The following is a 26,571-nucleotide window of genomic DNA, read 5'->3' as shown; positions in this document are numbered from 1 at the left end:
GATCTTGTTGTACAGCTACAGATTGGCAGGTATGATATTGTGACCATCACTGAGACCTGGCTAAAGGATGCATGTCTCTGGGAGCTGAACGTCCAAGGATACACGGTGTATCGGAAGGATAGGAAGGTAGGCAGAGGGGGAGGCGTGGCTTTATTGGTAAGAAATGATATTAAATCATTAGAAAGAGGTGATATAGGATTGGAAGGTGCAGAATCTTTATGGGTTGAGCTAAGGAATAGCAGGGGTAAAAGGACCCTGATGGCAGTTATTTATAGGCCTCCAAACAGCTGCAGGGATGTGGACTACAAATTACAACTGGAAATAGAAAAAGCTTGTCAGAAGGGCAGTGTTATGATAATTGTGGGGGATTTTAACATGCGAGTAGATTGGAAAAATCAGGTCGGCACTGGATCTCAAGAGAGAGAATTTGTAGAATGTCTGCGAGATGGCTTTTTAGAACAGCTTGTTGTTGAGCCCACTAGGGGATCGGCTGTACTGGACTGGGTATTGTGTAATGAACCGGAGGTGATTGGAGAGATTGAGGTGAAGGAATCCTTAGGAGGCAGTGATCATAACATGATTGAGTTCACTGTGAAATTAGAAAAAGAGAAACCTAAATCTGATGTGTTGGTGTTTCAGTGGAGTAAAGGAAACTACAGTGGCATGAGAGAGGAACTGGCCAAAGTTGACTGGAAAGAGACACTGGCGGGAAAGACGGCAGAGCAGCAGTGGCTGGAGTTTATGCGAGAAATGAGGAATGTGCAAGACAGGTATATTCCAAAAAAGAAGAAATTTTCGATTGGAAAAAGGATGCAACCGTGGTTGACAAGAGAAGTCAAAGCCAAAGTTAAAGCTAAGGAGAGGGCATACAAGGAAGCAAAAATTAGTGGGAAGACAGAGGATTGGGAAGTCTTTAAAACCTTACAAAAGGAAACCAAGAAGGTCATTAAGAGAGAAAAGATTAACTATGAAAGGAAACTAGCAAATAATATCGAAGAGGATACTAAAAGCATTTTCAAGTATATAAAGAGTAAAAGACAGGTGAGAGTAGATATAGGACTGATAGAAAATGATACTGGAGAAATTGTAATGGGAGATGAGGAGATGGCAGAGGAACTGAACAAGTATTTTGCATCAGTCTTCACTGAGGAAGACAGCAGGATACCGGACACTCAAGGGTGGCAGGGAAGAGAAGTGTGCGCAGTCACAATTACGACAGAGAAAGTACTCAGGAAGCTGAATAGGCTAAAGGTTGATAAATCTCCTGGACCAGATGGAATGCACCCTCGTGTTCTGAAGGAAGTAGCTGTGGAGATTGCGGAGGCATTAGCGATGATCTTTCAAAAGTCGATAGATTCTGGCATGGTTCCGGAGGACTGGAAGATTGCAAATGTCACTCCGCTATTTAAGAAGGGGGCAAGGAAGCAAAAAGGAAATTATAGACCTGTTAGCTTGACGTCGGTGGTTGGGAAGTTGTTGGAGTCGATTGTCAAGGATGAGATTACAGAGTCCTGGAGGCATATGACAAGATAGGCAGAACTCAGCATGGATTCCTTCAAGGAAAATCCTGCCTGACAAACCTATTACAATTTTTTGAGGAAATTACCAGCAGGCTAGACAAGGGAGATGCAGTGGATGTTGTATATTTGGATTTTCAGAAGGCCTTTGACAAGGTGCCACACATGAGGCTGTTTAACAAGATAAGAGCCCATGGAATTACAGGAAAGTTACATACGTGGATAGAGCCTTGGCTGATTGGCAGGAAACAGAGAGTGGGAATAAAGGGATCCTATTCTGGTTGGCTGCCGGTTACCAGTGGTGTTCCACAGGGATCAGTGTTGGGGCCGCTTCTTTTTACATTGTACATCAACGATTTGGATTATGGAATAGAGGGCTTTGTGGCTAAGTTTGCTGACGATATGAAGACAGGTGGAGGGGCCGGTAGTGCTGAGGAAACGGAGAGTCTGCAGAGAGACTTGGATAGATTGGAAGAATGGGTAGAGAAGTGGCAAATGAAGTATAATGTTGGAAAGTGTATGGTTATGCACTTTGGCAGAAAAAATAAACGGGCAGACTATTATTTAAATGGGGAAAGAATTCAAAGTTCTGAGATGCAACGGGACTTGGGAGTCCTCGTACAGGATTCCCTTAAAGTTAACCTCCAGGTTGAGTCGGTAGTGAAGAAGGCGAATGCAATGTTGGCATTCATTTCTAGAGGAATAGAAACATAGAAACATAGAAAATAGGTGCAGGAGTAGGCCATTCGGCCCTTCGAGCCTGCACCGCCATTTATTATGATCATGGCTGATCATCCAGCTCAGAACCCTGCACCAGCCTTCCCTCCATACCCGCTGATCCCCATAGCCACAAGGGCCATATCTAACTCCCTCTTAAATATAGCCAATGAACTGGCCTCAACTGTTTCCTGTGGCAGAGAATTCCACAGATTCACCACTCTCTGTGTGAAGAAGTTTTTCCTAATCTCGGTCCTAAAAGGCTTCCCCTTTATCCTCAAACTGTGACCCCTCGTTCTGGACTTCCCCAACATCGGGAACAATCTTCCTGCATCTAGCTTGTCCAATCCCTTTAGGATTTTATACGCTTCAATCAAATCCCCCCTCAATTTTCTAAATTCCAACGAGTACAAGCCCAGTTCATCCAGTCTTTCTTCATATGAAAGTCCTGCCATCCCAGGAATCAATCTGGTGAACCTTCTTTGTACTCCCTCTATGGCAAGGATGTCTTTCCTCAGATTAGGGGACCAAAACTGCACACAATACTCCAGGTGTGGTCTCACCAAGGCCTTGTACAACTGCAGTAGTACCTCCCTGCTCCTGTACTCGAATCCTCTCGCTATAAATGCCAACATACCATTCGCCTTTTTCACCGCCTGCTGTACCTGCATGCCCACTTTCAATGACTGGTGTATAATGACACCCAGGTCTCGTTGCACCTCCCCTTTTCCTAATCGGCCACCATTCAGATAATAATCTGTTTTCCTATTTTAGCCACCAAAGTGGATAACTTCACATTTATCCACATTAAATTGCATCTGCCATGAATTTGCCCACTCACCCAACCTATCCAAGTCACTCTGCATCCTCTTAGCATCCTCCTCACAGCTAACACTGCCGCCCAGCTTCGTGTCATCCGCAAACTTGGAGATGCTGCATTTAATTCCCTCATCCAAGTCATTAATATATATTGTAAACAACTGGGGTCCCAGCACTGAGCCTTGCGGTACCCCACTAGTCACTGCCTGCCATTCTGAAAAGGTCCCGTTTATTCCCACTCTTTGCTTCCTGTCTGCTAACCAATTCTCTATCCACATCAATACCTTACCCCCAATACCGTGTGCTTTAAGTTTGCACACTAATCTCCTGTGTCGGACCTTGTCAAAAGCCTTTTGAAAATCCAAATATACCACATCCACTGGTTCTCCCCTATCCACTCTACTAGTTACATCCTCAAAAAATTCTATGAGATTCGTCAGACATGATTTTCCTTTCACAAATCCATGCTGACTTTGTCCGATGATTTCACCGCTTTCCAAATGTGCTGTTATCACATCTTTGATAACTGACTCCAGCAGTTTCCCCACCACCGACGTTAGGCTAACCGGTCTATAATTCCCCGGTTTCTCTCTCCCTCCTTTTTTAAAAAGTGGGGTTACATTAGCCACCCTCCAATCCTCAGGAACTAGTCCAGAATCTAACGAGTTTTGAAAAATTATCACTAATGCATCCACTATTTCTTGGGCTACTTCCTTAAGCACTCTGGGATGCAGACCATCTGGCCCTGGGGATTTATCTGCCTTTAATCCCTTCAATTTACCCAACACCACTTCCCTACTAACATGTATTTCACTCAGTTCCTCCATCTCACTGGACCCTCTGTCCCCTACTATTTCTGGAAGATTATTTATGTCCTCCTTAGTGAAGACAGAACCAAAGTAATTATTCAATTGGTCTGCCATGTCCTTGCTCCCCAAATCAATTCACCTGTTTCTGTCTGCAGGGGACCTATATTTGTCTTAACCAATCTTTTTCTTTTCACATATCTATAAAAGCTTTTACAGTCAGTTTTTATGTTCCCTGCCAGTTTTCTCTCATAATCTTTTTTCCCCTTCCTAATTAAGCCCTTTGTCCTCCTCTGCTGAACTCTGAATTTCTCCCAGTCCTCAGGTGAGCCACTTTTTCTGGCTAATTTGTATGCTTCTTCTTTGGAATTGATACTATCCCTAATTTCTCTTGTCAGCCACGGGTGCACTACCTTCCTTGATTTATTCTTTTGCCAAACTGGGATGAACAATTGTTGTAGTTCATCCATGCAATCCTTAAATGCTTGCCATTGCATATCCACCGTCAATCCTTTAAGTGTAATTTGCCAGTCTATCTTAGCTAATTCACGTCCTCATACCTTCAACGTTACCCCTCTTTAAGTTCAGAACCTTTGTTTCTGAATTAACTATGTCACTCTCCATCTTAATGAAGAATTCCACCATATTATGGTCACTCTTACCCAAGGGGCCTCTCACGACAAGGTTGCTAATTAACCCTTCCTCATTGCTCAAAACCCAGTCTAGAATAGCCTGCTCTCTAGTTGGTTCCTCGACATGTTGGTTCAAAAAACCATCCTGCATACATTCCAAGAAATCCTCTTCCTCAGCACCTTTACCAATTTGGTTCACCCAATCTACATGTAGAATAGAGTATAGGAGCAGGGATGTGATGTTGAGGCTCTATAAGGCGCTGGTGAGACCTCACTTGGAGTACTGTGGGCAGTTTTGGTCTCCTTATTTAAGAAAGGATGTGCTGACGTTGGAGAGGGTACAGAGAAGATTCACTAGAATGATTCCGGGAATGAGAGGGTTAACATATGAGGAACGTTTGTCCGCTCTTGGACTGTATTCCTTGGAGTTTAGAAGAATGAGGGGAGACCTCATAGAAACATATCGAATGTTAAAAGGCATGGACAGAGTGGATGTGGCAAAGTTGTTTCCCATGATGGGGGAGTCTAGTACGAGAGGGCATGACTTCAGGATTGAAGGGCGCCCTTTCAGAACAGAAATGCGAAAAAATTTTTTTAGTCAGAGGATGGTGAATCTATGGAATTTGTTGCCATGGGCAGCAGTGGAGGCCAAGTCATTGTGTGTCTTTAAGGCAGAGATTGATGGGTATTTGAGTAGCCAGGGCATCAAAGGTTCTGGTGAGAAGGAGGGGCAGTGGGACCAAAGAGGATAAAATGGATCAGCTCATGATAAAATGGCGGAGCAGACTCGATGGGCCGAATGGCCTACTTCTGCTCCTTTATCTTATGGTCTTATGGTCTACATGTATGTCCTTTGGATAGAACTGAGAAACTATAAGGGCAAAAAGACCCTGATGGGAGTTATCTACAGGCCCCCAAACAGTAGCCTCGATATAGGGTGCAAGTTAAATCAAGAGTTAAAATTGGCATGTCGCAAAAATAATTCTATGGTTGCTCTGGGGGATTTTAACATGCAGGTAGACTGGGAAAATCAGGTTGGTACTGGACCCCAAGAAAGGGAGTTTGTGGAATGCCTCAGAGATGGATTCTTAGAGCAGCTTGTATTAGAGCCTACCAGAGAGAAGGCAATTCTGGATTTAGTGTTGTGTAATGAGCCAGATTTGATAAAGGAACTCGAGGTAAAGGAGCCATTAGGAGGGAGTGACCATAATATGATAAGTTTTAATCTACAATTTGAGAGGGAGAAGGGAAGATTGGAAGTGTCAGTATTACAGTTGAACAAAGGGGACTAAGGACACATGAGGGAGGAGCTGGCAAAAATTGACTGGAAAGATACCCTAGCAGGGATGACCGTGGAACAACAATGGCAGGTATTTCTGGGAATAATACAGAAGATGCAGGATCAGTTCATTCCAAAGAGGAAGAAAGGTTCTAAGGGGAGTAAGGGGCCACCATGGATGACAAGGGAAGTTAAGGACAGTATAAAAATAAGAGAGGAAGTATAACATAGCAAGGATGAGTGGGAAGCCAGAGAATTGGGAGACTTTTAAGGAGCAACAGAAGAGAACTAAAAAGGCAATACGGGGGGAAAAGATGAGGTACGAAGGTAAGCTAGCCAAAAATATAAAGGAGGATAGTAAAAGCTTCTTTAGGTATGTGAAGAGGAAAAAATTAGTTAAGACGAAAGTTGGGCCCTTGAAGACAGAAACGGCTGAAATTATTATGGGGAATTATTATTAAATAGGTTTTTTGCATCTGTATTTACTAAGGAAGCTGGCATGAAATCTATGGAATTGAGGGAATCAAGTAGTGAGACCATGGAAACTGTACAGATTGAAAAGGAGGAGGTGCTTGCTGTCTTGAGGAAAATTAAAGTGGATAAATCCCCGAGACCTGACAGAGTGTTCCCTCGGACCTTGAAGGAGACTAGTGTTGAAATTGCGGGGGCCCTGGCAGAAATATTTAAAATGCCGCTGTCTACGGGTGAAGTGCCGGAGGATTGGAGAGTGGCTCATGTTGTTCCGTTGTTTAAAAAAGGATCGAAAAGTAATCTGGGAAATTATAGGCCGGTGAGTTTAACGTCAGTAGTAGGTAAGTTATTGGAGGGAGTACTAAGAGACAGAATTTACAAGCATTTGGATAGACAGGGGCTTATTAGGGAGAGTCAACATGGCTTTGTGCGTGGTAGGTCATGTTTGACCAATCTGTTGGAGTTTTTCGAGGAGGTTACCAGGAAAGTGGATGAAGGGAAGGCAGTGGATATTGTCTACATAGACTTCAGTAAGGCCTTTGACAAGGTCCCGCATGGGAGGTTAGTTAGGAAAATTCAGTCGCTAGGTAGACATGGAGAGGTGGTAAATTGGATTAGACATTGGCTCGATGGAAGAAGCCAGAGAGTGGTGGTAGAGAATTGCTTCTCTGAGTGGAGGCCTGTGACTAGTGGTGTGCCACAGGGATCAGTGCTGGGTCCATTGTTATTTGTCATCTATATCAATGATCTGGATGATAATGTGGTAAATTGGATCAGCAAGTTTGCTGATGATACAAAGATTGGAGGTGTAGTAGACAGTGAGGAAGGTTCTCAGAGCCTGCAGAGGGACTTGGACCAGCTGGAAAAATGGGCTGAAAAATGGCAGATGGAGTTTAATACTGACAAGTGTGAGGTATGCACGTTGGAAGGACAAACCAACGTAGAACATACAGGGTTAATGGTAAGGCACTGAGGAGTGCAGTGGAACAGAGGGACCTGGAAATACAGATACAAAATTCCCTAAAAGTGTCGTCACAGGTAGATAGGGTCGTAAAGAGAGCTTTTGGTACATTGGCCTTTATTAATCAAAGTATTGAGTATAAGAGCTGGAATGTTATGATGAGGTTGTATAAGGCATTGGTGAGGCCGAATCTGGAGTATTGTGTTCAGTTTTGATCACCAAATTACAGGAAGGATATAAGTAAGGTTGAAAGAGTGCAGAGAAGGTTTACAAGGATGTTGCCGGGACTTGAGAAACTCAGTTACAGAGAAAGGTTGAATAGGTTAGGACTTTATTCCCTGGAGCGTAGAAGAATGAGGGGAGATTTGATAGAGGTATATAAAATTATGATGGGTATAGATAGAGTGAATGCAAGCAGGCTTTTTCCACTGAGGCAAGGGGAGAAAAAAACCAGAGGACATGGGTTAAGGGTGAGGGGGGAAAAGTTTAAAGGGAACATTAGGAGGGGCTTCTTCACACAGAGAGTGGTGGGAGTATGGAATGAGCTGCCAGACGAGGTGGTAAATGCGGGTTCTTTTTTAACATTTAAGAATAAATTGGACAGATACATGGATGGGAGGTGTATGGAGGGATATGGTCCGTGTGCAGGTCAGTGGGACTAGGCAGAAAATGGTTCTGCACAGCCAAGAAGGGCCAAAGGGCCTGTTTCTGTGCTGTAGTTTCTATGGTTTCTATGGTTTTCTGTGGAACAAGGAAATGGCAGACGAGCTGAACAGGTACTTTGGATGTGTCTTCACTAGGGAAGACACAAACAATCTCCCAGGTGTAATAGTGGCCAGAGGACCTAGGGTAACAGAAGGAAATTTGCATCAGGCACAAAATGGTGTTGGGTAAGCTGATGGGACTGAAGGTTGATAAATCCCCAGGGCCTGATGATCTGCATCCCAGGCTACTTAAGGAGGTGGCTCTAGAAATCGTGGACGCATTGGTAATCATTTTCCAATGCTCTACAGATTCAGGATCAGTTCCTGCGGATTGGAGGGTAGCTAATGTTATCCCACTTTTTAAAGAAAGGAGGGAGAGAGAAAGCAGGCAATTATAGACCAGTTAGTCTGACATCAGTGGTGGGGAAGATGCTGGAATCAATTATAAAAGTTATAATAGCGGCATATTTGGATAGCAGTGGCAGGATAGGTCCAAGTCAGCATGGATTTACTAAGAGGAAGTCATGCTTGACTAAACTTCTGGAATTTTTTGAGGATGTGACTATGAAAATGGACATGGGAAAGCCAGTGGATGTAGTGTACCTGGACTTTCAAAAAGCCTTTGATAAGGTCCCACATAGGAGGTTCGTGTGCAAAATTAGAGCAAATGGTATTGGGGGTAGGGTACTGACATGGGTAGAAAATTGGTTGGCAGACAGGAAACAAAGAGTAGGGATAATGGGTCCTTTTCAGAATGGCAGGCAGTGACTAGTGGGGTACCGCAAGGCTCGGTGCTGGGACCGCAGCTATTTACAATATACATGAATGATTTAGATGAGGGGATTAAAAGTAACATCAGCAAAATTTGCAGATGACACAAAGTTGGGTGGCAGTGTGAAATGTGAGGAGGATGTTATGAGAATGCAGGGTGACTTGGACAGGTTGGGTCAGTGGGCAGATGCATGGCAGATGCAGTTTAATGTGGATAACTGTGAGGTTATTCACTTTGGTGGCAAGAACAGGAAGGCAGATTACTATCTGAATGGTGTCAGGTTAGGAAAAGGGGAAGTACAACGAGATCTCGGTGTCCTTGTACATCAGTCACTGAAAGTAAGCATGTAGGTACAGCAGGCAGTGAAGAAAGCTAATGGCATGCTGGCCTTCATAGCAAGGGGAATTGAGTATAGGAGCAAAGAGGTTCTTCTGCAGTTGTACAGGGCCCTGGTGAGACCATAACTGAAATATTGTGTGCAGTTTTGGTCTCCAAATTTGAGGAAGGACATTCTAGCTATTGAGGGAGTGCAGCGTAGGTTCACGAAGTTAATTCCCGGGATGGCGGGACTGTCATACGTTGAAAGATTGGAGCGACTGGGGTTGTATACACTAGAATTTAGAATGATGAGAGGGGATCTGATTGAAACATATAAGATTATTGAGGGATTGTACACACTAGAGGAAGGAAATATGTTCCCGATGTTGGGGGAGTCCAGAACCAGAGGCCACAGTTTAAGAATAAGGGGTAGACAATTTAGAACGGAGTTGAGGAAAAACTTTTTCACACAGAGGGTTGTTCTGTGGAATGCTCTGCCTCAGAAGGTAGTGGAGGCCAATTCTCGGGATTCTTTCAAAAAAGAGTTAGATAGAGCTCTTAAAGATAGCAGAGTGAAGGGATATGGGGAGAAGGCAGGAAAAGGGAACCGATTGTGGTTGATCAGCTGTGATCACAGTGAATGGTGGTGTTGGCTCGAAGGGCTGAATGGCCTACTCCTGCACCTATTGTCTATGTCACCATATACAACCCTGAGTTTCATTTTTGCAGGCATATTCAATAAATCCAATAACCATAATAAAATCAATGGAAAACTGCACCAACAGTACAGATAGCCAGTGTGCAAAAACCAAACTTTGTAAATACAAAAAGAAAAAAGAACTACTAGTAGTAGTGATAATAAATGAGCAATAAATATTGAGAACATGAGATGAAAAGTCCTTGAAAATGAGTCCATAGGGTGTGAGAACATTTCAATGATGGGGCAAGTGAAGTTGAGTGAAGTTATTTCCTCTGGTTCAGGAGCCTGATGTTTGAGGGGTAATAACTGTTCCTGAGCCTGGTTGTGTGAGTTCTGAGGTTCCAGTGCCTTTCAAGTGGCAGTAGTAAGAAGAGAGCATTACTGGGAGGTCGGGGTCTCTGAAGATGGATGCTGCTTTCCTGCAACAGCGCTCAGTGGTGGGAGGGCATTATCTGTGATGGACTGGGCCATATCTCCTATTTTTGTAGGATTTTCTGTTCAAAGGCATTGGCGTTTCCATACCTGGCTGTGATGCAGCAGGTCAATATACTCTCCACCACACATCTGTAGAAGTTTGTCAGAGCTTTAGATGTCATGCCCAATCTTTGCCAACTCCTGAGGTGGTAATGGTGCTGTTGTACTTCCTTTGTAAATAAAATACACTTAATTTGGAGGACTGCTATCGAATTAATGATTTGAGATAAAGTCTTTTTTGTGCGTCAGTTTTCTTTAACAATGTTCACTTATTTCATCTACCTGACAGTGGTTGGATTGGAAAGGAGATACCTACAGAGCATTTTATCAAGTCTTCAAATGCTCTAGCTTGTTTGGAATACTGCAAGGACATAGTAAAGAGGAGGTAAGGTCTCATTTCAATACTAATGTGTGTTTTTTTTTCAGAATCTGTATTAGCTGGAAAAATGGTTTGAAATGGCAGATAAAATATAATACAGACAATTGTGAAGTGTTGCACTTTGGGAGGACAAACCAGGGTAGCATTTACACAATGAATGGTAGAACACTGAATAATTCAGATCCATAATTCCTTGATAGGGGTGTCACAGGTAGATGGGATTTGGCACATTAGTCATCATAAATCAAAGTATTGAGTATAGGAAACAACAGGAATTCTGCAGATGCTGGAAATTCAAGCAAAACACATCAAAGTTGCTGGTGAACGCAGCAGGCCAGGCAGCATCTCTAGGAAGAGGTGCAGTCGACATTTCAGGCCGAGACCCTTCGTCAGGACTAACTGAAGGAAGAGTGAGTAAGGGATTTGAAAGCTGGAGAAAGCAGGATCTCCCAGTGGCCACACATTTTAATTCCACATCCCATTCCCATTCTGACATGTCTATCCACGTCCTCCTCTACTGTAAAGATGAAGCCACACTCAGGTTGGAGGAACAACACCTTATATTCCGTCTGGGTAGCCTCCAACCTGATGGCATGAACATTGACTTCTCTAACTTCCGCTAGGCCCCACCTCCCCCTCGTACCCCATCTGTTACTCATTTTTATGCACACATTCTTTCTCTCACTCTCCTTTTTCTCCCTCTGTCCCTCTGAATATACCTCTTGCCCATCCTCTGGGTCACCCCCCCCCCCGTCTTTCTTCCCGGACCTCCTGTCCTATGATCCTCTCGTATCCCCTTTTGCCTATCACCTGTCCAGCTCTCGGCTCTATCCCTCCCCCTCCTGTCTTCTCCTATCATTTTGCATCTCCCCCTCCCCCTCCAGCTTTCAAATCCCTTACTCACTCTTCCTTCAGTTAGTCCTGACGAAGGGTCTCGGCCTGAAACGTCGACTGTACCTCTTCCTAGAGATGCTGCCTGGCCTGCTGCGTTCACCAGCAACTTTGATGTGTGTTATTGAGTATAGGAGTTGGAATGTTATGTTGAAGTTGTGTAAGACATTGGTGAAAGCAAATTTGGAGCATTGGGTGCAGTGCTGGTCTCCTACCTACAGGAAAGGTATCAATAAGATTGATAAGAGTACAAGTAACATTTACAAGGATGTTGCCTGTACTTGAAGTCCTGAATTATAGGGAAAGGTTGAATGGGTTAGGACTTTGTTCCCTGGAGTGTAGGAGAGTGTGCAGAGATTTGATAGAGGTCTCCAAAATTGAGTGTAGACAGGGTAAACAGAAGCAGGCCTTTTCCACTGAGGTTGGGTGAGACTGGAACTAGAGGTCATAGGTTAAGTGTGAAAGGTGAAATATTTAAGAGGAACCTGAGAGGAGCTTCTTCATTTAGGCTGATGCAAGTGTGGAACGAGCTGCCAATGGAAGTGGTGTTTGTTGGTTTGACTGCAACACTCGAGAAGTTTGGATGCAAGGGTTATGGCGGGCTATGGTCCAGGTGTGGGTCGATGGGACCGTGAAGAATAAGAGTAAGTGTTTAGATGGGCTGAAGGGCCTGCTCTGACTCTTAAGATCAGATTTATTATCACTGACATTGTGTTTCTTTTCATTTTGTGGCAGTAGTACAGTACAGGACATGAAAATTATTCTAGGATACAAATATAAATAAATAGTGCAAACGAGGCATACTGTAGTGAGATGGTGTTCATGGGATCATGACTATTCAGAAACTTGAAGGCAGAGGAAATAAGCATTTACCTTGTGCTTGCTTTTGTGAAAGCAACTTGAAACATTCTAATTAACATTAATGGGTGCTTTCAAAGAATACAGCAGTGAGAAATTAACAAACTGTGCACTGACTTTCATTGATTCAAAGTGTGCTATCCAGTGTACCTTCCCAAGGCTATGTTCAGTAGATCTGCAGCTTGGCCTGTAGTGTTTTCCACATTCTTAGTTGAGGATGACTAAAATTGCCTTTTAGGTCCTAAGCACTAACAAGGCTGCCAATCCCTCAAACCACTGGCACCCATTACACCCTGATTGGGAAAAACCCTGTGTTTTCATCTAAATCCAACCAAACATAAGACTCTGATGCTCCTTGTCCCATTTCATCTGACTTTGGAGTTCTGATTTACTTGGGTATCCTCGGGGGAAAAAAGCTCAAGATTTCTGATAAGGGAGTGTTATGTAGAATTATGTCATCATGTACACCCTCATAGAGCCATAAAGAGATGCAGAAAATAAACAGGCTCTTTGGCCCATCAGGCATCCATTCACTCCACATTCCCATCAACTTCCCTCAGATTATAAGACTATAAGACATTGGAGCAGAATTAGGCCACCTGGTCCACCAAGTCTGCTCTGCCATTCAATCATGGCTGGTCCATTTTTCCTATCTCCTCCTCAACCCCAGTTCCTGGCCTTCTCCCCATAAGCTTTGATGCCATGTCCAATCAAGAACTTATCAATCTCTGCCTTAAATACACCCAATGATCTGGCCTCCACAGCTGCATTTGGCAACAAATTCTGCAAATTCACCACACTTTGGCTAAAGAAGTTTCTCCGCATCTCTGTTTTGAAAGGGAGCCCCTCTATCCTGAGGCTGTGCCCTCTTGTCCTAGACTCTCCCACCATAAGAAACATCCTTTCCACATCTACTCTGTCTAGGACTTTTAACATTCAAAACGTTTCAATGAGATCCCCCTCCCACCCCCCAATCCTTCTGAATTCCAGCGAGTACAGACCCAGGGCCATCAAACGTTCCTCGTATAATAACCCTTTCATTCCTGGAATCATTCTTGTGGACCTCCTCTGGATCCTCTCCAATGCCAGCACATCTTTTCTAAGATGAGAGGCCCAAAATTTTCACAGTACTCAATGTGAGGCCTCACCCAGTGCCTTATAAAGCCTCAGCATCACATCCTTGCTCTTGTATTCTAGACCTCTTGAAATGAATGCTAACATGGCATTTGTCTTCCTCACCACTGACTCAACCCGCAAGTTAACCTTCAGGGTGTTCTCCACAAGGACTCTCAAGTCTCTCTGCATCTCAGATTCCTGGACTTTCTCCCTGTTTAGAAAATAGTCTGCACATTTATTTCTACTACCAAAGTGCATGACCATGCATTTTCCAACATTATGTTTCATTTGCCACTTTCTTGCCCAGTCTCCTAATCTGTCTAAGTCCTTCTTCATCCTACCTGTTTCCTCAACACTACCTGCCCCTCCACCAATCTTTGTATCATCTGCAAACTTGGTAACAAAGCCATCTATTCCATCATCTAAATGATTTATATACAACATAAATAGAAGTGGTCCCCACACAGACCCCTGTGGAGCCAACCAGAGAAGGATCCTTTTATTCCCACTCGCTGCCTCCTACCAGTCAGCCAATATTCTAATCATGCTAGTAACTTTCCTGTAATACCATGGGCTCTTAACTTGGTAAGCAGCCTCATGTGTAGCACCTTGTCAAAGGCCTTCTGAAAGTTCAAATATACAACATCTGCTGCATCGCCTTTATCTTGGAATTCTCCTCAAAGAATTCCAACAGGTTTGTCAGGCAGAATTTTCGCTGAAGGAAGCTATGCTGACTGTGTCACCAAGTACACCATCACCTCATCCTTAATAATTGACTCTTAATATCTTCCCAACCACTGAGGTCAGGCTAACTGGTCTATAATTTACTTTCTGCTACCTTCCTCCTTTCTTAAGGAGTGTAGTAATGTTGCAAATGTTCCAGTCCTTTGGCACCCTGCCAGAGTCCAATGATTTTTGAAAGATCATTTCTAATGCCTCCACAATCTCTAACACTACATCTTTCAAAACCCTAGGTGCAGTTCATCTGGTCCAGGTGACATATATAGCTTTAGGTCTTTCAGCTTTTTGAGCACCTTCTCTCTTGTTACAGTAACTGCATCCACTTCTCTTCCTTCACACACTACAACATCAGGCATACTGCTAGTATCTTCCACAGTGAAGACTGATGCAAAATAATCATCTAGTTCATCAAACAACAGGAATTCTGCAGATGCTGGAAATTCAAGCAACACACATCAAAGTTGCTGGTGAACGCAGCAGGCCAAGCAGCATCTATAGGAAGAGGCGCAGTCGACGTTTCAGGCCGAGACCCTTCGTCAGGCCTAACTGAAGGAAGAGTGAGTAAGGGATTTGAAAGCTGGAGGGGGAGGAGGAGATGCAAAATGATAGGAGAAGACAGGAGGGGGAGGGATGGAGCCGAGAGCTGGACAGGTGATAGGCAAAAGGGGGATACGAGAGGATCATGGGACAGGAGGTCCGGGAAGAAAGACGGGGGGTGGGTGACCCAGAGGATGGGCAAGAGGTATATTCAGAGGGACAGAGGGAGAAAAAGGAGAGTGAGAGAAAGAATGTGTGCATAAAAATGAGTAACAGATGGGGTACGAGGGGGAGGTGGGGCCTAGCGGAAGTTAGAGAAGTCAATGTTCATGCCATCAGGTTGGAGGCTACCCAGACGGAATATAAGGTGTTGTTCCTCCAACCTGAGTGTGGCTTCATCTTTACAGTAGAGGAGGCCGTGGATAGACATGTCAGAATGGGAATGGGATGTGGAATTAAAATGTGTGGCCACTGGGAGATCCTGCTTTCTCTGGCGGACAGAGCGTAGATGTTCAGCAAAGCGGTCTCCCAGTCTGCGTCGGGTCTCACCAATATATAAAAGGCCACATCGGGAGCACCGGACGCAGTATATCACCCCAGTCGACTCACAGGTGAAGTGATGCCTCACCTGGAAGGACTGTTTGGGGCCCTGAATGGTGGTAAGGGAGGAAGTGTAAGGGCATGTGTAGCTCTTGTTCCGCTTACACGGATAAGTGCCAGGAGGGAGATCAGTGGGGAGGGATGGGGGGGACGAATGGACAAGGGAGTTGTGTAGGGAGCGATCCCTGCGGAATGCAGAGAGAGGTGGGGAGGGAAAGATGTGCTTAGTGGTGGGATCCCGTTGGAGGTGGCGGAAGTTACGGAGAATAATATGTTGGACCCGGAGGCTGGTGGGGTGGTAGGTGAGGACCAGGGGAACCCTATTCCTAGTGGGGTGGTGGGAGGATGGAGTGAGAGCAGATGTACGTGAAATGGGGGAGATGCGTTTAAGAGCAGAGTTGATAGTGGAGGAAGGGAAGCCCCTTTCTTTAAAAAATGAAGACATCTCCCTCGTCCTAGAATGAAAAGCCTCATCCTGAGAGCAGATGCGGCGGAGACGGAGGAATTGTGAGAAGGGGATGGCGTTTTTGCAAGAGACAGGGTGAGAAGAGGAATAGTCCAGATAGCTGTGAAAGTCAGTAGGCTTATAGTAGACATCAGTGGATAAGCTGTCTCCAGAGACAGAGACAGAAAGATCTAGAAAGGGGAGGGAGGTGTCGGAAATGGACCAGGTAAACTTGAGGGCAGGGTGAAAGTTGGAGGCAAAGTTAATAAAGTCAACGAGTTCTGCATGCGTGCAGGAAGCAGCGCCAATGCAGTCGTCGATGTAGCGAAGGAAAAGTGGGGGACAGATACCAGAATAGGCACAGAACATAGATTGTTCCACAAACGCAACAAAAAGGCAGGCATAGCTAGGACCCATACGGGTGCCCATAGCTGCACCTTTAGTTTGGAGGAAATGGGAGGAGCAAAAGGAGAAATTATTAAGAGTAAGGACTAATTCCGCTAGACGGAGCAGAGTGGTGGTAGAGGGGAACTGATTAGGTCTGGAATCCAAAAAGAAGCGTAGAGCTTTGAGACCTTCCTGATGGGGGATTCTCTTTGTTCCCCGTTATTATTTCTCCTGCCTCATTTTCTTGCGGCCCTATATCCACTCTCATTTCTCTTTTATTTTTAACATACTTCTACTATCTACTTTGATATTATTTGCTAGCTTGCTTTCATATTTCATCTTTTCCCTTCTAATGATATTATTAGCTGCTGTCTGTAGGTTTTTAAAAACTTCCCAATCCTCTATCTTCCCACAAATTTTTGCTTTGTTGTATGCCCTGTCTTTTGCTTTTACAATAGCTTCCACTTCCCATGGTTGTATTATGTCACTCATCTATATAGAGGTAGCCAATCCACAGGTCTTTGGGATGCAGGAGGAAAGCAGATCAGCTTGGAGTGGGGGTGGGGTGGGAAACCCATGTGGTGACAGGGAGAATGTACAAAATCAACAGACGACACTGTGGGATCAAACCTGGGCCACTGGAGCTGTGAGGCCGTGTCTCAGTCAGCAGTACCATTGTGCCTCCTGAAATTGTCACAATTTCAGAAGGTACAATGTCTCAAAATATGGAGTTCACTTTCTTGAGTAATACAAATGGTTATTATCATACGTATTGTCTTGGGGTGGAAGGGAGGAATCAATTCTGCATAATGCTCTAGGAAGTAATTACTTAAGGCCCAGCATACATTAGGGAAGGAGTAGTAGAGTGAAAACTGAGCTCACTGGAACAAAGTGACAGATGCAAGAAGACAGAGTGGTTAGTTTGTGAAAAAAGAATTTAAATATCAAGTGGGAATAGCCCCAACAGAATCAACTTGTTTGAATGTGCAACGTACAGCACACCCTGCCCGGGTTCAAGTCTCCAGTTTCGCAGGGTCATCGCCAACACAAGCATGTAATGGTGAAGGGCAAGGATAGCCATTACAGTATTGGGGAGAAAAGGGTAAATGAAATGTACCATTTTACCAATGTAATTTATCTGTGAATGTTTCATGGTAAGGGGGTGACATTGAGATCCCATATTACTTGATTAAATTTTCTTCTATTGAAACAACTTTTGTATTATCTCCTGCAGTTGCCGCTAACATTTATGCCTCGAGGTAGGGGCAAATATGTTCAGCTCTGGGATCTGGAATATCGTTTGTCAGCACAGCCACACATTAAATACACAATTCAATTTCAACTTCATGGTGTGGTAAGAGCAAATTATATAAGTTGCAGATTCATGCAGTCTTGATTCATCTAGAAATTATTGTTGGGGAGTGGAGGGAGAAACTAACTGTAGGAAGATGTACATTTCAACAATTGCAGTACAAGATGATGAAAGTAGATGAGTGAATAAATTTAAACAGCATGCAAGTAAGTAGAAAGCGATTCAAATGTATTATCATATGCTTATATACATAGGGTATAAATGCCATAAACTTTAGCTATTTGCTGTAGCAGCTTAGTACATTACAAACAAAAATTAACTTAAATTTTACATAACAGTAGCAACAAAGATTTTGCTTCCTGAATACTTTTGGATACACCTTGATGGATTTTGAGCTGCTGATCATGAAAATCACCATGAAATTTCCCTATCATGCACTATTTTTCTGATATTGCCTATATACGTTATTTCAATTTATAATTGAAGGCAATTAAAATGTTGCCTACAACGTAAGCTGAAATGTTTTCTATCTTGTCCAGGCAGGCTTAGGCAGGTCAAATGTTGCATGGCAGGACAGGTTTTAGAAAGGCTATAAAAGCATCAAGCACACACTGTTCTATGCATCGCATTTACGTGTATATAGGTTTGTGATGCATATTGTGCTTATTCATTATAATAAAGTAATTGTATTTTCAGGAGTATTTGTGGTAGCAAAATTTCTGAGCAATATTGTAATAGTTGCGATATTTTCTGTTATATTTGTGGTGAGTATACGTTTAAATCTCAGACAGAGCATGACTCCTGTTATTAAGAAAAACCTATGAACTGTACTTTGGGTGTAACATTGGTGACCAGATGAAGCCTGGGCTCCTCACATTTGTTGCTCAACATGCACTGTTGATCTTAGAGCCTGGCTCAGAGGTACTCGGAAGTCAATGCCATTCACAGTCCTGATGATATGGTGAGACAGGAGGATAACGAGAGACTGCTACTTCTGTCTGACCAGTGTGTCTGGTTTCTCTGCTAAAAACAAGAAATCCATTGATTCTCCCAGTCTGCCTTCAGCCATGAGACCTGTGCCCCATGATGATCGTCTTCCAGTACTGAAGCCACCAGAGACATTGAGTCTAGAGGAGGCAGATGAAGATGCCATGATGCACAAGCCAAGAATTGAAAATGACACAGACACTGATACAGATTTTGAACCCTTTATGTTGAGTGACCCTCTCTGATAACTCAATCTGAGTTAAATGACTTGGTCAGAGACTCAGGTTTGTCAAAGGCAGCACCAGAATCTCTAGCTTCAAGACTGTTAGTGCATATTCTGGAGTTAGGGTACAAAGCAAATATTAATATCAACAGCAACCAGTCTTCAGATGTGAATGTGGATAATAGACTGAATTTAACATACAGCTCTGAACATTAGTTTTCCTAGAACCACAGACTGGGGTTGATTGCAAACCAGGAAACACCCATTCACCTAATGTATGCACATGCATGAATCCAGAAAGAGAGGCAGTACTGATCAATATTCATTTTGGGTGTCTGGAGTGTGGGTAAGAAGAAAGAGGTGTTTGACAATTATAAGTAATTCAAAGGAAGCATTGTAAATACAATGTAACTATAGAATTGTCCTGATGTTATCTTTGATCTTAAGCATATAAAAATGTGTAATCCTGGGTCAGACAGGTCTCTTCTTCAAAGTGTCTCTCAAACGTGGTGTCTGTTGCTCATTTTTGCTGAATAAAGGCTTCTATTTCCACTAGCTTCAGTGTCTCTCCAATGACTTTGTTCACAGTCACAACAAAGACTGCAAGGATGGAATCTGTAGCCACCAGGTCCAAAAATTTCCGTGAAGGATTTTGATGTTTGAGACAGATGTTTCCCAGAATAACTGATGCCAAGATTAAGAAGACATCTTTGTTGGTCCACAAATCAAACAGGTCATCAATGACAGGCAATTCAAAGAACTTCTAGTGGGTCCAGAGAAAATTGCATGGAAGGCATTAAAAGGATGTTGTTGACAATTTTCTTGGCAACTACAGAGCACCAATCTACATGCAGCTGGTTGGCAACATACTTCAAGCATACAAAACCATGAAGTAAAACATGTCACTAAAGATTCATTTTCTGCATTCCCATTTAGACGACTTCCCTGCAACTCTTAGCACTGTCAGTGACGACCATGGTGAAAAGTTTCACCAGGACATTGCTGTCATGGAGGAACACTATCTGGGTAACTGGAATCCATCAATGCTGGCTGAATATTGTTGGATACTTAAGCGAGAATCTTCAGCCACAGAGTACAAATAAAATTAATCAAAAAACCATTTTTAGCTTAGTTGAGCTATTGCAAAGCATCAGCACTGTAACACATTATATTTAATAAAAGTTAATTTCTTCTTTCTCCAAATTCCTACCGTGATGCAGGTAGTCTGAAATTATATTTGTTTTCAGCTTCAAGCAGTCTATCATAAACAAAAATGAATTCTGCGGAAGAAACACCTTCAAAAAAATTAGCTGCACTATGTAATTTGCAGGACAAAATAAAAGTAATAACAGTGCAAGTTGAGAGAGAAAAAATATTCTAAGGTTTATCAAGTTTATTCAAAAACCTGATGGCAGAGGGGAAGAAGCTCCTGTTGAACCTTGAGATGTGGATCTTTAGGCTCCTGTACCGACTGCTTGATGGCAGCATTGAGAAGAAGGCGTGGCCTGGATTGTGTAGATCATTAATGATGGATGCTGCAGCCTTAAAGTATATTGGCTCTTGTAGATCTCCTTTGGTGGAGAGAACTGTATGTGTGATGGAACTAGCTGAGTCTACAATCTTCTGTATTCCTGTGCATTGGATTTCTATACTAGATCATGGTGCAACATGATGCTTTCCATGGAACATCTGTAGAAGTTTGTCAGTCATCAATTGGACCATAAGTCATGGGAGCAGAATTAGGTCATTTGGCCCATCAAGTCTGCTCTGCCATTCAATCAAGGCTGATTCTTTTTTCCCCTCCTCGGCTCCACTCCCCAGCCTTCTCCCCTTAACCTTTGAAACCGTGTCCAATCAAGAACCTATTAAGTACTGCATTAAATACACCCAGAGACCTGGCCACCCACAGCTGCTGCTGGTAACAAATTCCACAAATTCACCACCCTCCGGCTAAAGAAAGTTCTCTGCATCTCTGTTTTAAATAGGCGCCATGGGAAACATCCTTTCCACATCTTCTCTGTCTAGGCCTTTCAACATTTGAAAGGCTTCAATGAGATCACCCCTCATCCTTCTAAATTCCAGTGAATGCAGATCCAGAGCCATCAAATGTTCTTTGCATGATAACTCTTTCATTCCTAGAATCATCCTTGTGAACCTCTTCTGAGCCTTTTCCAATGCCAGCACATTTTTTTTTTCTTGGATGAGGAGTCCAAAACTGTTCACAGCACTTAAGGTGAGGCCCCACTAGTGCCTTATAAAGCCCCACATCCCATCCCTGCTCTTGATTTCTAGACCTCTTGAAATAAATGCTAATATTGCATTTGCCTTCCTCATCACCGACTCAACCTACAAATTAAAGTGTTCTGCACAAGGACTCCCAAGTCCCTTTGCATCTCAGATTTTTGAATTTTCTCCCTGTTTAGAAAATGGTCTGCACATTTATTACTTCTATCAAAGTGCATGGCCATGCATTTTCCAACTTTGTATTTCATTTACCAATTTCTTGCCCTTTCTTCTAATCTGTCTTGAGTCCTTCTGTAGAATCTGCTTCAGTTTCTAAGAATCTAGAGACATTGCAATAGCTTCAACACAGTAGCATTTATGTGCTGAGCCCAGGATAGATTCTCTGTGCTATCGACACCCAGTTATTGTCTTGAGAAAAGAAAAGTAAAAGGGAAGTATTAATTTTATATTAGAAATTGCACTGGAGAGAATTTTAGCAATGCATGTATATCTTAAATCTCAGAAAACAAATCAATTTGAGGTTTTATGGGCAATCAGCATTAAGCATAGAACTTTATAAATCTATAATGCTTTGGCTAGAGTTAAGTGCTATGGCAAAACTTCAGTGTTTCAGCCTATCATATAATTTGTTGAAAATGCTTGGCAGGTGAGGAAAGCATTCTCAAACGTGAGATCTCAATCAATTTGCGTATTCTGGATTGTTTCGTTTACTGTTAGCTGTTACTGTTAAGAAGCATATTGGTGAAATGCTGGTTTAAGGCAATATATGGTAATCAGTATTTTTTGGCTACTGATTTATGAGTATTATTCATGTAATAAACACTTAGACCCAATCATTTTATTATTGCACGACTGAGACTTTCATTAGTTGTGTCAATGATCAGCCTGAAAGGAGTAACTGAATTGTGATATTTATATCTTAATGGAAATGTGTGTGTGCTTATCTGCTAATAAAAGGTGGACTTCAGATTTTCCTCTGGGCAATCTCCCCTTTCTCAATCAATTACATTTGTCTAAGGGGGGAGAAAATACATGTGATTATTGAATATCTTCAAACAATCAGCAGATTATTTGTCACACCAGCATTGCCCTGGGATACTCAGAGGTGCCAGAATTCCTATTCTGTTGGCTTAAACCAAAAGCAAAGAGGAAATTATTTAAATATAGAGTGGAAAAAGTTGGATTATAATTCAAGATGCTTTTTGTTTCATTGAAAATAAGTGTATAACAATGCCATTTTTCTTCAGGGAACAATACCCAAAATGTGCTCTAAGCGAATGGATTCATCCATGGGACTGGTAACTTGGTTAGTAGGAAACATTTAGAGTAAGCTATTAAATCGCGGAAATGAAAATAGTCGCACTGAACCTTCTATGTTTTTGCTTTGCAGTCAATTTATTTTATCTTCTGCTCATATCAAGCCAGAAGTTCCTGTAAATGCTATGTAGACGAGGAACAATCCCTAATGTCCTTTGAGAAAAGAATCCTTCTTTTCCTTTTCTTGGTCTGATCCATGTGTGAATCCAGGCCTTCAGTTCTGTAATTGGCTGTCAACTGCTCTCTGAAATGAATCAGCATGCCGATAAGTTCAAGGGCAGTTATGGTTGAGTAATAAATTGTTCAGATGCTTACATCTCATGAACTTAAATATGCAAAGCAATTAAAGTTTAATGTTTTACATTATTGATCAAATATTTGAACTGAGTTATTCTGAAACCCCTTTTATTCCACAGATGTTACAGGGTATCCTAAATTTTTTCACAATGCTTTTATTATTAATTTTCAGCACCCAATTTTTATTTTGCAGTGGCTTGCATGTTGGATTTCAAAGTGAATTTAGATTCCTTGGGCATTGTCTAAGTTACTGCATAAGTGTGTGATTGTGTATGCAAATAGTCTTCTTTCAAATGGATCTTATGTCCAATTCTGATCTTATTTTATTCCATAATCAATGAGTTACATTCACTTCCCCTTGGCTATGGCCTTTCTTCAGACCATGAAGCTCTGATGGTTCCTGAGCATTAACTCAGAAGTGGAGGTTTCCTGATTCTTTTACTGCTGGTCATTGAATAAGCTTTGACTTGGAAAGTCAGGTGGAAAAAATACAAGAAAATTTATTTGAAGTACTGTTGAGTCATAACAATATAGCAGCCACTACATTGACCCAAACCAAATCTATTATTGGCTAAGGTCAGCGAAGGTTTGGGTACAGGTAATTGATAGTTTTGAGGTATACAGAATTGCTTTAACTCTACAGACTGCATAGATTTAGTATAGAGACCCACATTTTAAATTCCCTTGACTCTCTACCCAAAGTGTCACCATTTTTTCTTAATAACATTAGCAATCATTGTAAAGCCTGCAGAATGGGTGAGTCTTTGTTCATGAGAATGTGACTAAAATTTAAGGGCAACTGTTCTTAACCCAGAAACCAAGATGCTGTTTTCCCAAGACATTTAAGTTGTTAGACTAAGGAGAGTGTTGCTGCCTCCAATATCTTATCATGGATAATATGTTTTAAGTCCCTTCTTGATCAGAGTTTTTGAATAGTTTTATTTAAAATTAGTATGCAGAATTCTGCACTGTTTTAATTAATTAGATTGATGGCAACACTCTGTTTTCTGTGTTCCGTAGTTCCATATTGAAACAGCCAATGTAGGAAGTGTTCAGCAGGTTGGGCAGCATCAATAGGTTTCAATGGGTACATTTAATGTCAGAAAAATGTATACAATATACATTGTGAAATTTTTTTTCTTTGCAAACATCCATGAAAACAGAGGTGTGCCCCAAAGAATGAATGACAGTTAAACATTAGAATCCCAAAGCCCCCAGCTCCCAGCTCCCACGCACAAGCAGCAACAAGGCAATGGCTGCCCCTCTCCCCCACCAGCCATCGGAGGAGAGAAATATCATTAACATTAATGGATTTTGGCACTTGAGCTTAAATTCTCAGCCACTATTCCATGAATGAAAAAAACTTTCTGACTGCTGTGATTGCAAGTGTTATTAAAAAAGCAATGATGCAGAATGACAGTTTCATAGTTCGGAAGCAGAGTATCTATTCCAAATTGACCACATTCAATTAATTTCAAATGTTGGGTTTTAGTACTAGATTTTTATGTGCAGGGTAGATAAAAGGTGGTATGATCTTCATGGCATAAAAATAGTTTATTTAATTCAAGGTTTCATCAGTTTCATGAAGGAATAATGGCAGTTTCAGAGAGAATAATCTGTGTGTGTGTGTGTGTGTTAAGAGGAGTGGTCTGTTTTGAGGATGGTGTAAACATGAAATACTCCTGGAGGACAGAGGAAAAGTAAAACCTAGAAAAATCTGGAATGTCATCACCTGCCTGGTTATCCTTTGTCAGTTTATGATGTGTAACATGGAGGAGGAAATATTGATTATTTTTAACTAATAAGGACATTTTACACTGCAGATTAGAAGTATTTCATAATAAATTCACTACACTCCTTTAATTAGGTCAGAATTCTAATTGCTGTTTCAGATAACATCTGACAAATTCAGAATAAAGAATTCTATATTGTATAGACAAAACTTCCTAACTTCTGCGATTCATAAAATATTTAAACTTTAACCAAATTGGAGGAATAATTTGTTTGAATAATTTAAATGTTTTCAGTCAAGAAAAGGCATCCTACAATTGTGTGTTTGCTGCTGAAGATTTTTACTTATTCCCTGCCACCCCAGTGGGAGAAACCAGCATGTTAAAGGTGAACTTGCGTAATAGTTCCTCTGTTGTGCATAAGGTGAGAGTTTATTTCCAATATATTGTTTCAATGTATTATACAGATTTCTATATTCTCAAGCCTTCAAAAGTTATCAAAAATTAATTGCATTGTTTTAAAAATTAGAATTACAGTGTCTTGCATTAAAAAACCTTTGCACATGCATGTAACATCTTCAAATTTACAAAGTGATTTGAGACCTTGATGACAGAACATTGAATAAATTCTTTTTCTTTCCTCAAATTAGAAATCTATGAATCTCAGTCCTCAGCTTTCCCTTTCATTTCACATTTGAACATGAGCAGAATGTGTACTTGAAAGAGATTTACTATTTGAATTGAATTATCTCGTCATTAAAAGCAAAGCATTATCTATTATATCTTTTCAGGTTTAGTGAGCAGTGATCCATTACTTTTAATGTCAGATTACTGTTGTCTTCAGTGCTTTCTTGTGGTGTTGATTTTTGATCAGCAGCGAAGTATGGGCTTGGTGCATACAGAAGTGATTTCTGTTCAACATAATCATTGCACTTGGTAATATGTGATGCATTAACGGTGTTTGAAGAAGTGGATTATGACCAAATCTCATGACTTCTGCACTTCATGCTGCTGGGATGTGGCTAATAATGCTGGTAATTTTGCCAGTCGTGACACTGTCAATATTTCTCAACCTTTTTGAATGTCTGGGATATAGGAAGTATTTGTGTGGGGGGCTGTGGATGGGAAGGAAGCAAAATACTATTAGACTCTATAATTGGGGACAAACAGGAGTTTCAATGGCTGTAAAAGAGACAGCAGGAAGGTGTTTTGTATTCCGGGTGCTAGGGTTGAGAATGGTCAGAGCAGCCACAAAATATCCTGAAGGTGGATGGTGAGGTGCGGGAGGTGCATATTGGCACCAGTGACATGGGTAAGTAGGGAACGAGGTCCTGTGCGGTGAGTATAGGGAGTTAGGAAAGAGGCGGAAGAGCAGGACATTGAAGGCAGTAGTCTTTGGATTACTGCCAGTGCAACGTGGTAGTCAGGGCAGGAGCAGATGAAAGTGTGGCTGAGGTACAGGGGCCGGGCTTTCAGGTTCTTGAATCACTGGAACCTCTTCTGGAGCAGAGGTGACTTGTACAGAAGGTTGGGTTCCATCTTGACTGAAGGGTAACTCGTATCCTGGCCAGGAGGTTTGCCAGTGCTACATGGGAGGGTTTAAACTAGTTTGGTAAGGGGATGGGAACCAGAATACTAGGCCAGAAGTGGAGGGATTAAGAGGAAGGTAGATGTCATGACCAATAAGTACAGACAGGTGCAAACTAATTGACCCAGTGCGAAGGAGGGGTTGAAATGCGTGTATTTTAATGCCTAGAAGTATTGTATTAATTTAGAGATCTGGCACAGTAACAAGTCCTTCCAGCCGAACAATCCGGTGCCACACAATTATACCTCAGTGATCAATTAATCCGCTAAACTGTACATCTTTGTGATGTGGGAGGAGACCAGAGAACTCAGAAGAAACCCTGTACAAATTGTTTACAAGCAACAATGGGAAATTAACCTAGGTCGCTGTGCTGTAAAGTGTTGGCTAACTGCTATGCTACTGTGCTGCCATTATGGGTAAGGATGATGAACTCATTGTGAATCAGTAGTTGGAATATGATGTTGTGGCCATAACAGAGACTTGGTTGAGAGAGGGACAGGACGGGGTGTTTAATGTTCTAGGACTTCGGTGTTTTAGAAACAATAGAGGTAGTAGTAAAAGAGTTATGGGGGGGATGGATTTGCACAATTAATCAGAGACGTTTCACAGCTGCAAGCAGAGGGAACATAATGGAGGGCTCATCCACTGGGGAGAAGCTGAGTATGATCACTCTAATGGAATTATACTATAGGCCTCCCAATAGCCACTAGGATATTGAGAAACAGATATGCAAACAGGTGAGGGAAATG

The 26,571-nt window shown here is 42.2% G+C and overlaps 1 protein-coding gene across 1 annotated transcript in view; it reads left to right on the top strand.

The window, feature by feature from the left end:
- The window catches only part of LOC134342575 (centrosomal protein of 192 kDa-like), a 62,836-nt gene that overhangs the window by 20,578 nt on the left and 15,687 nt on the right, over positions 1-26,571 (top strand). The window contains exons 8-11 of the mRNA XM_063040890.1: positions 10,460-10,555; positions 17,359-17,478; positions 22,138-22,196; positions 24,532-24,658. Of these exons, the coding sequence (XP_062896960.1) occupies positions 10,460-10,555; positions 17,359-17,478; positions 22,138-22,196; positions 24,532-24,658 (402 nt within the window). The remainder of the gene's footprint in view (positions 1-10,459; positions 10,556-17,358; positions 17,479-22,137; positions 22,197-24,531; positions 24,659-26,571) is intronic.

This window comes from Mobula hypostoma, chromosome 1, assembly GCF_963921235.1.
Source record: "Mobula hypostoma chromosome 1, sMobHyp1.1, whole genome shotgun sequence".
Taxonomy (NCBI): domain Eukaryota; kingdom Metazoa; phylum Chordata; class Chondrichthyes; order Myliobatiformes; family Myliobatidae; genus Mobula; species Mobula hypostoma.
Note: the sequence above shows the minus strand (reverse complement) of the source record. Positions and strands in the feature narration are given on the sequence as shown.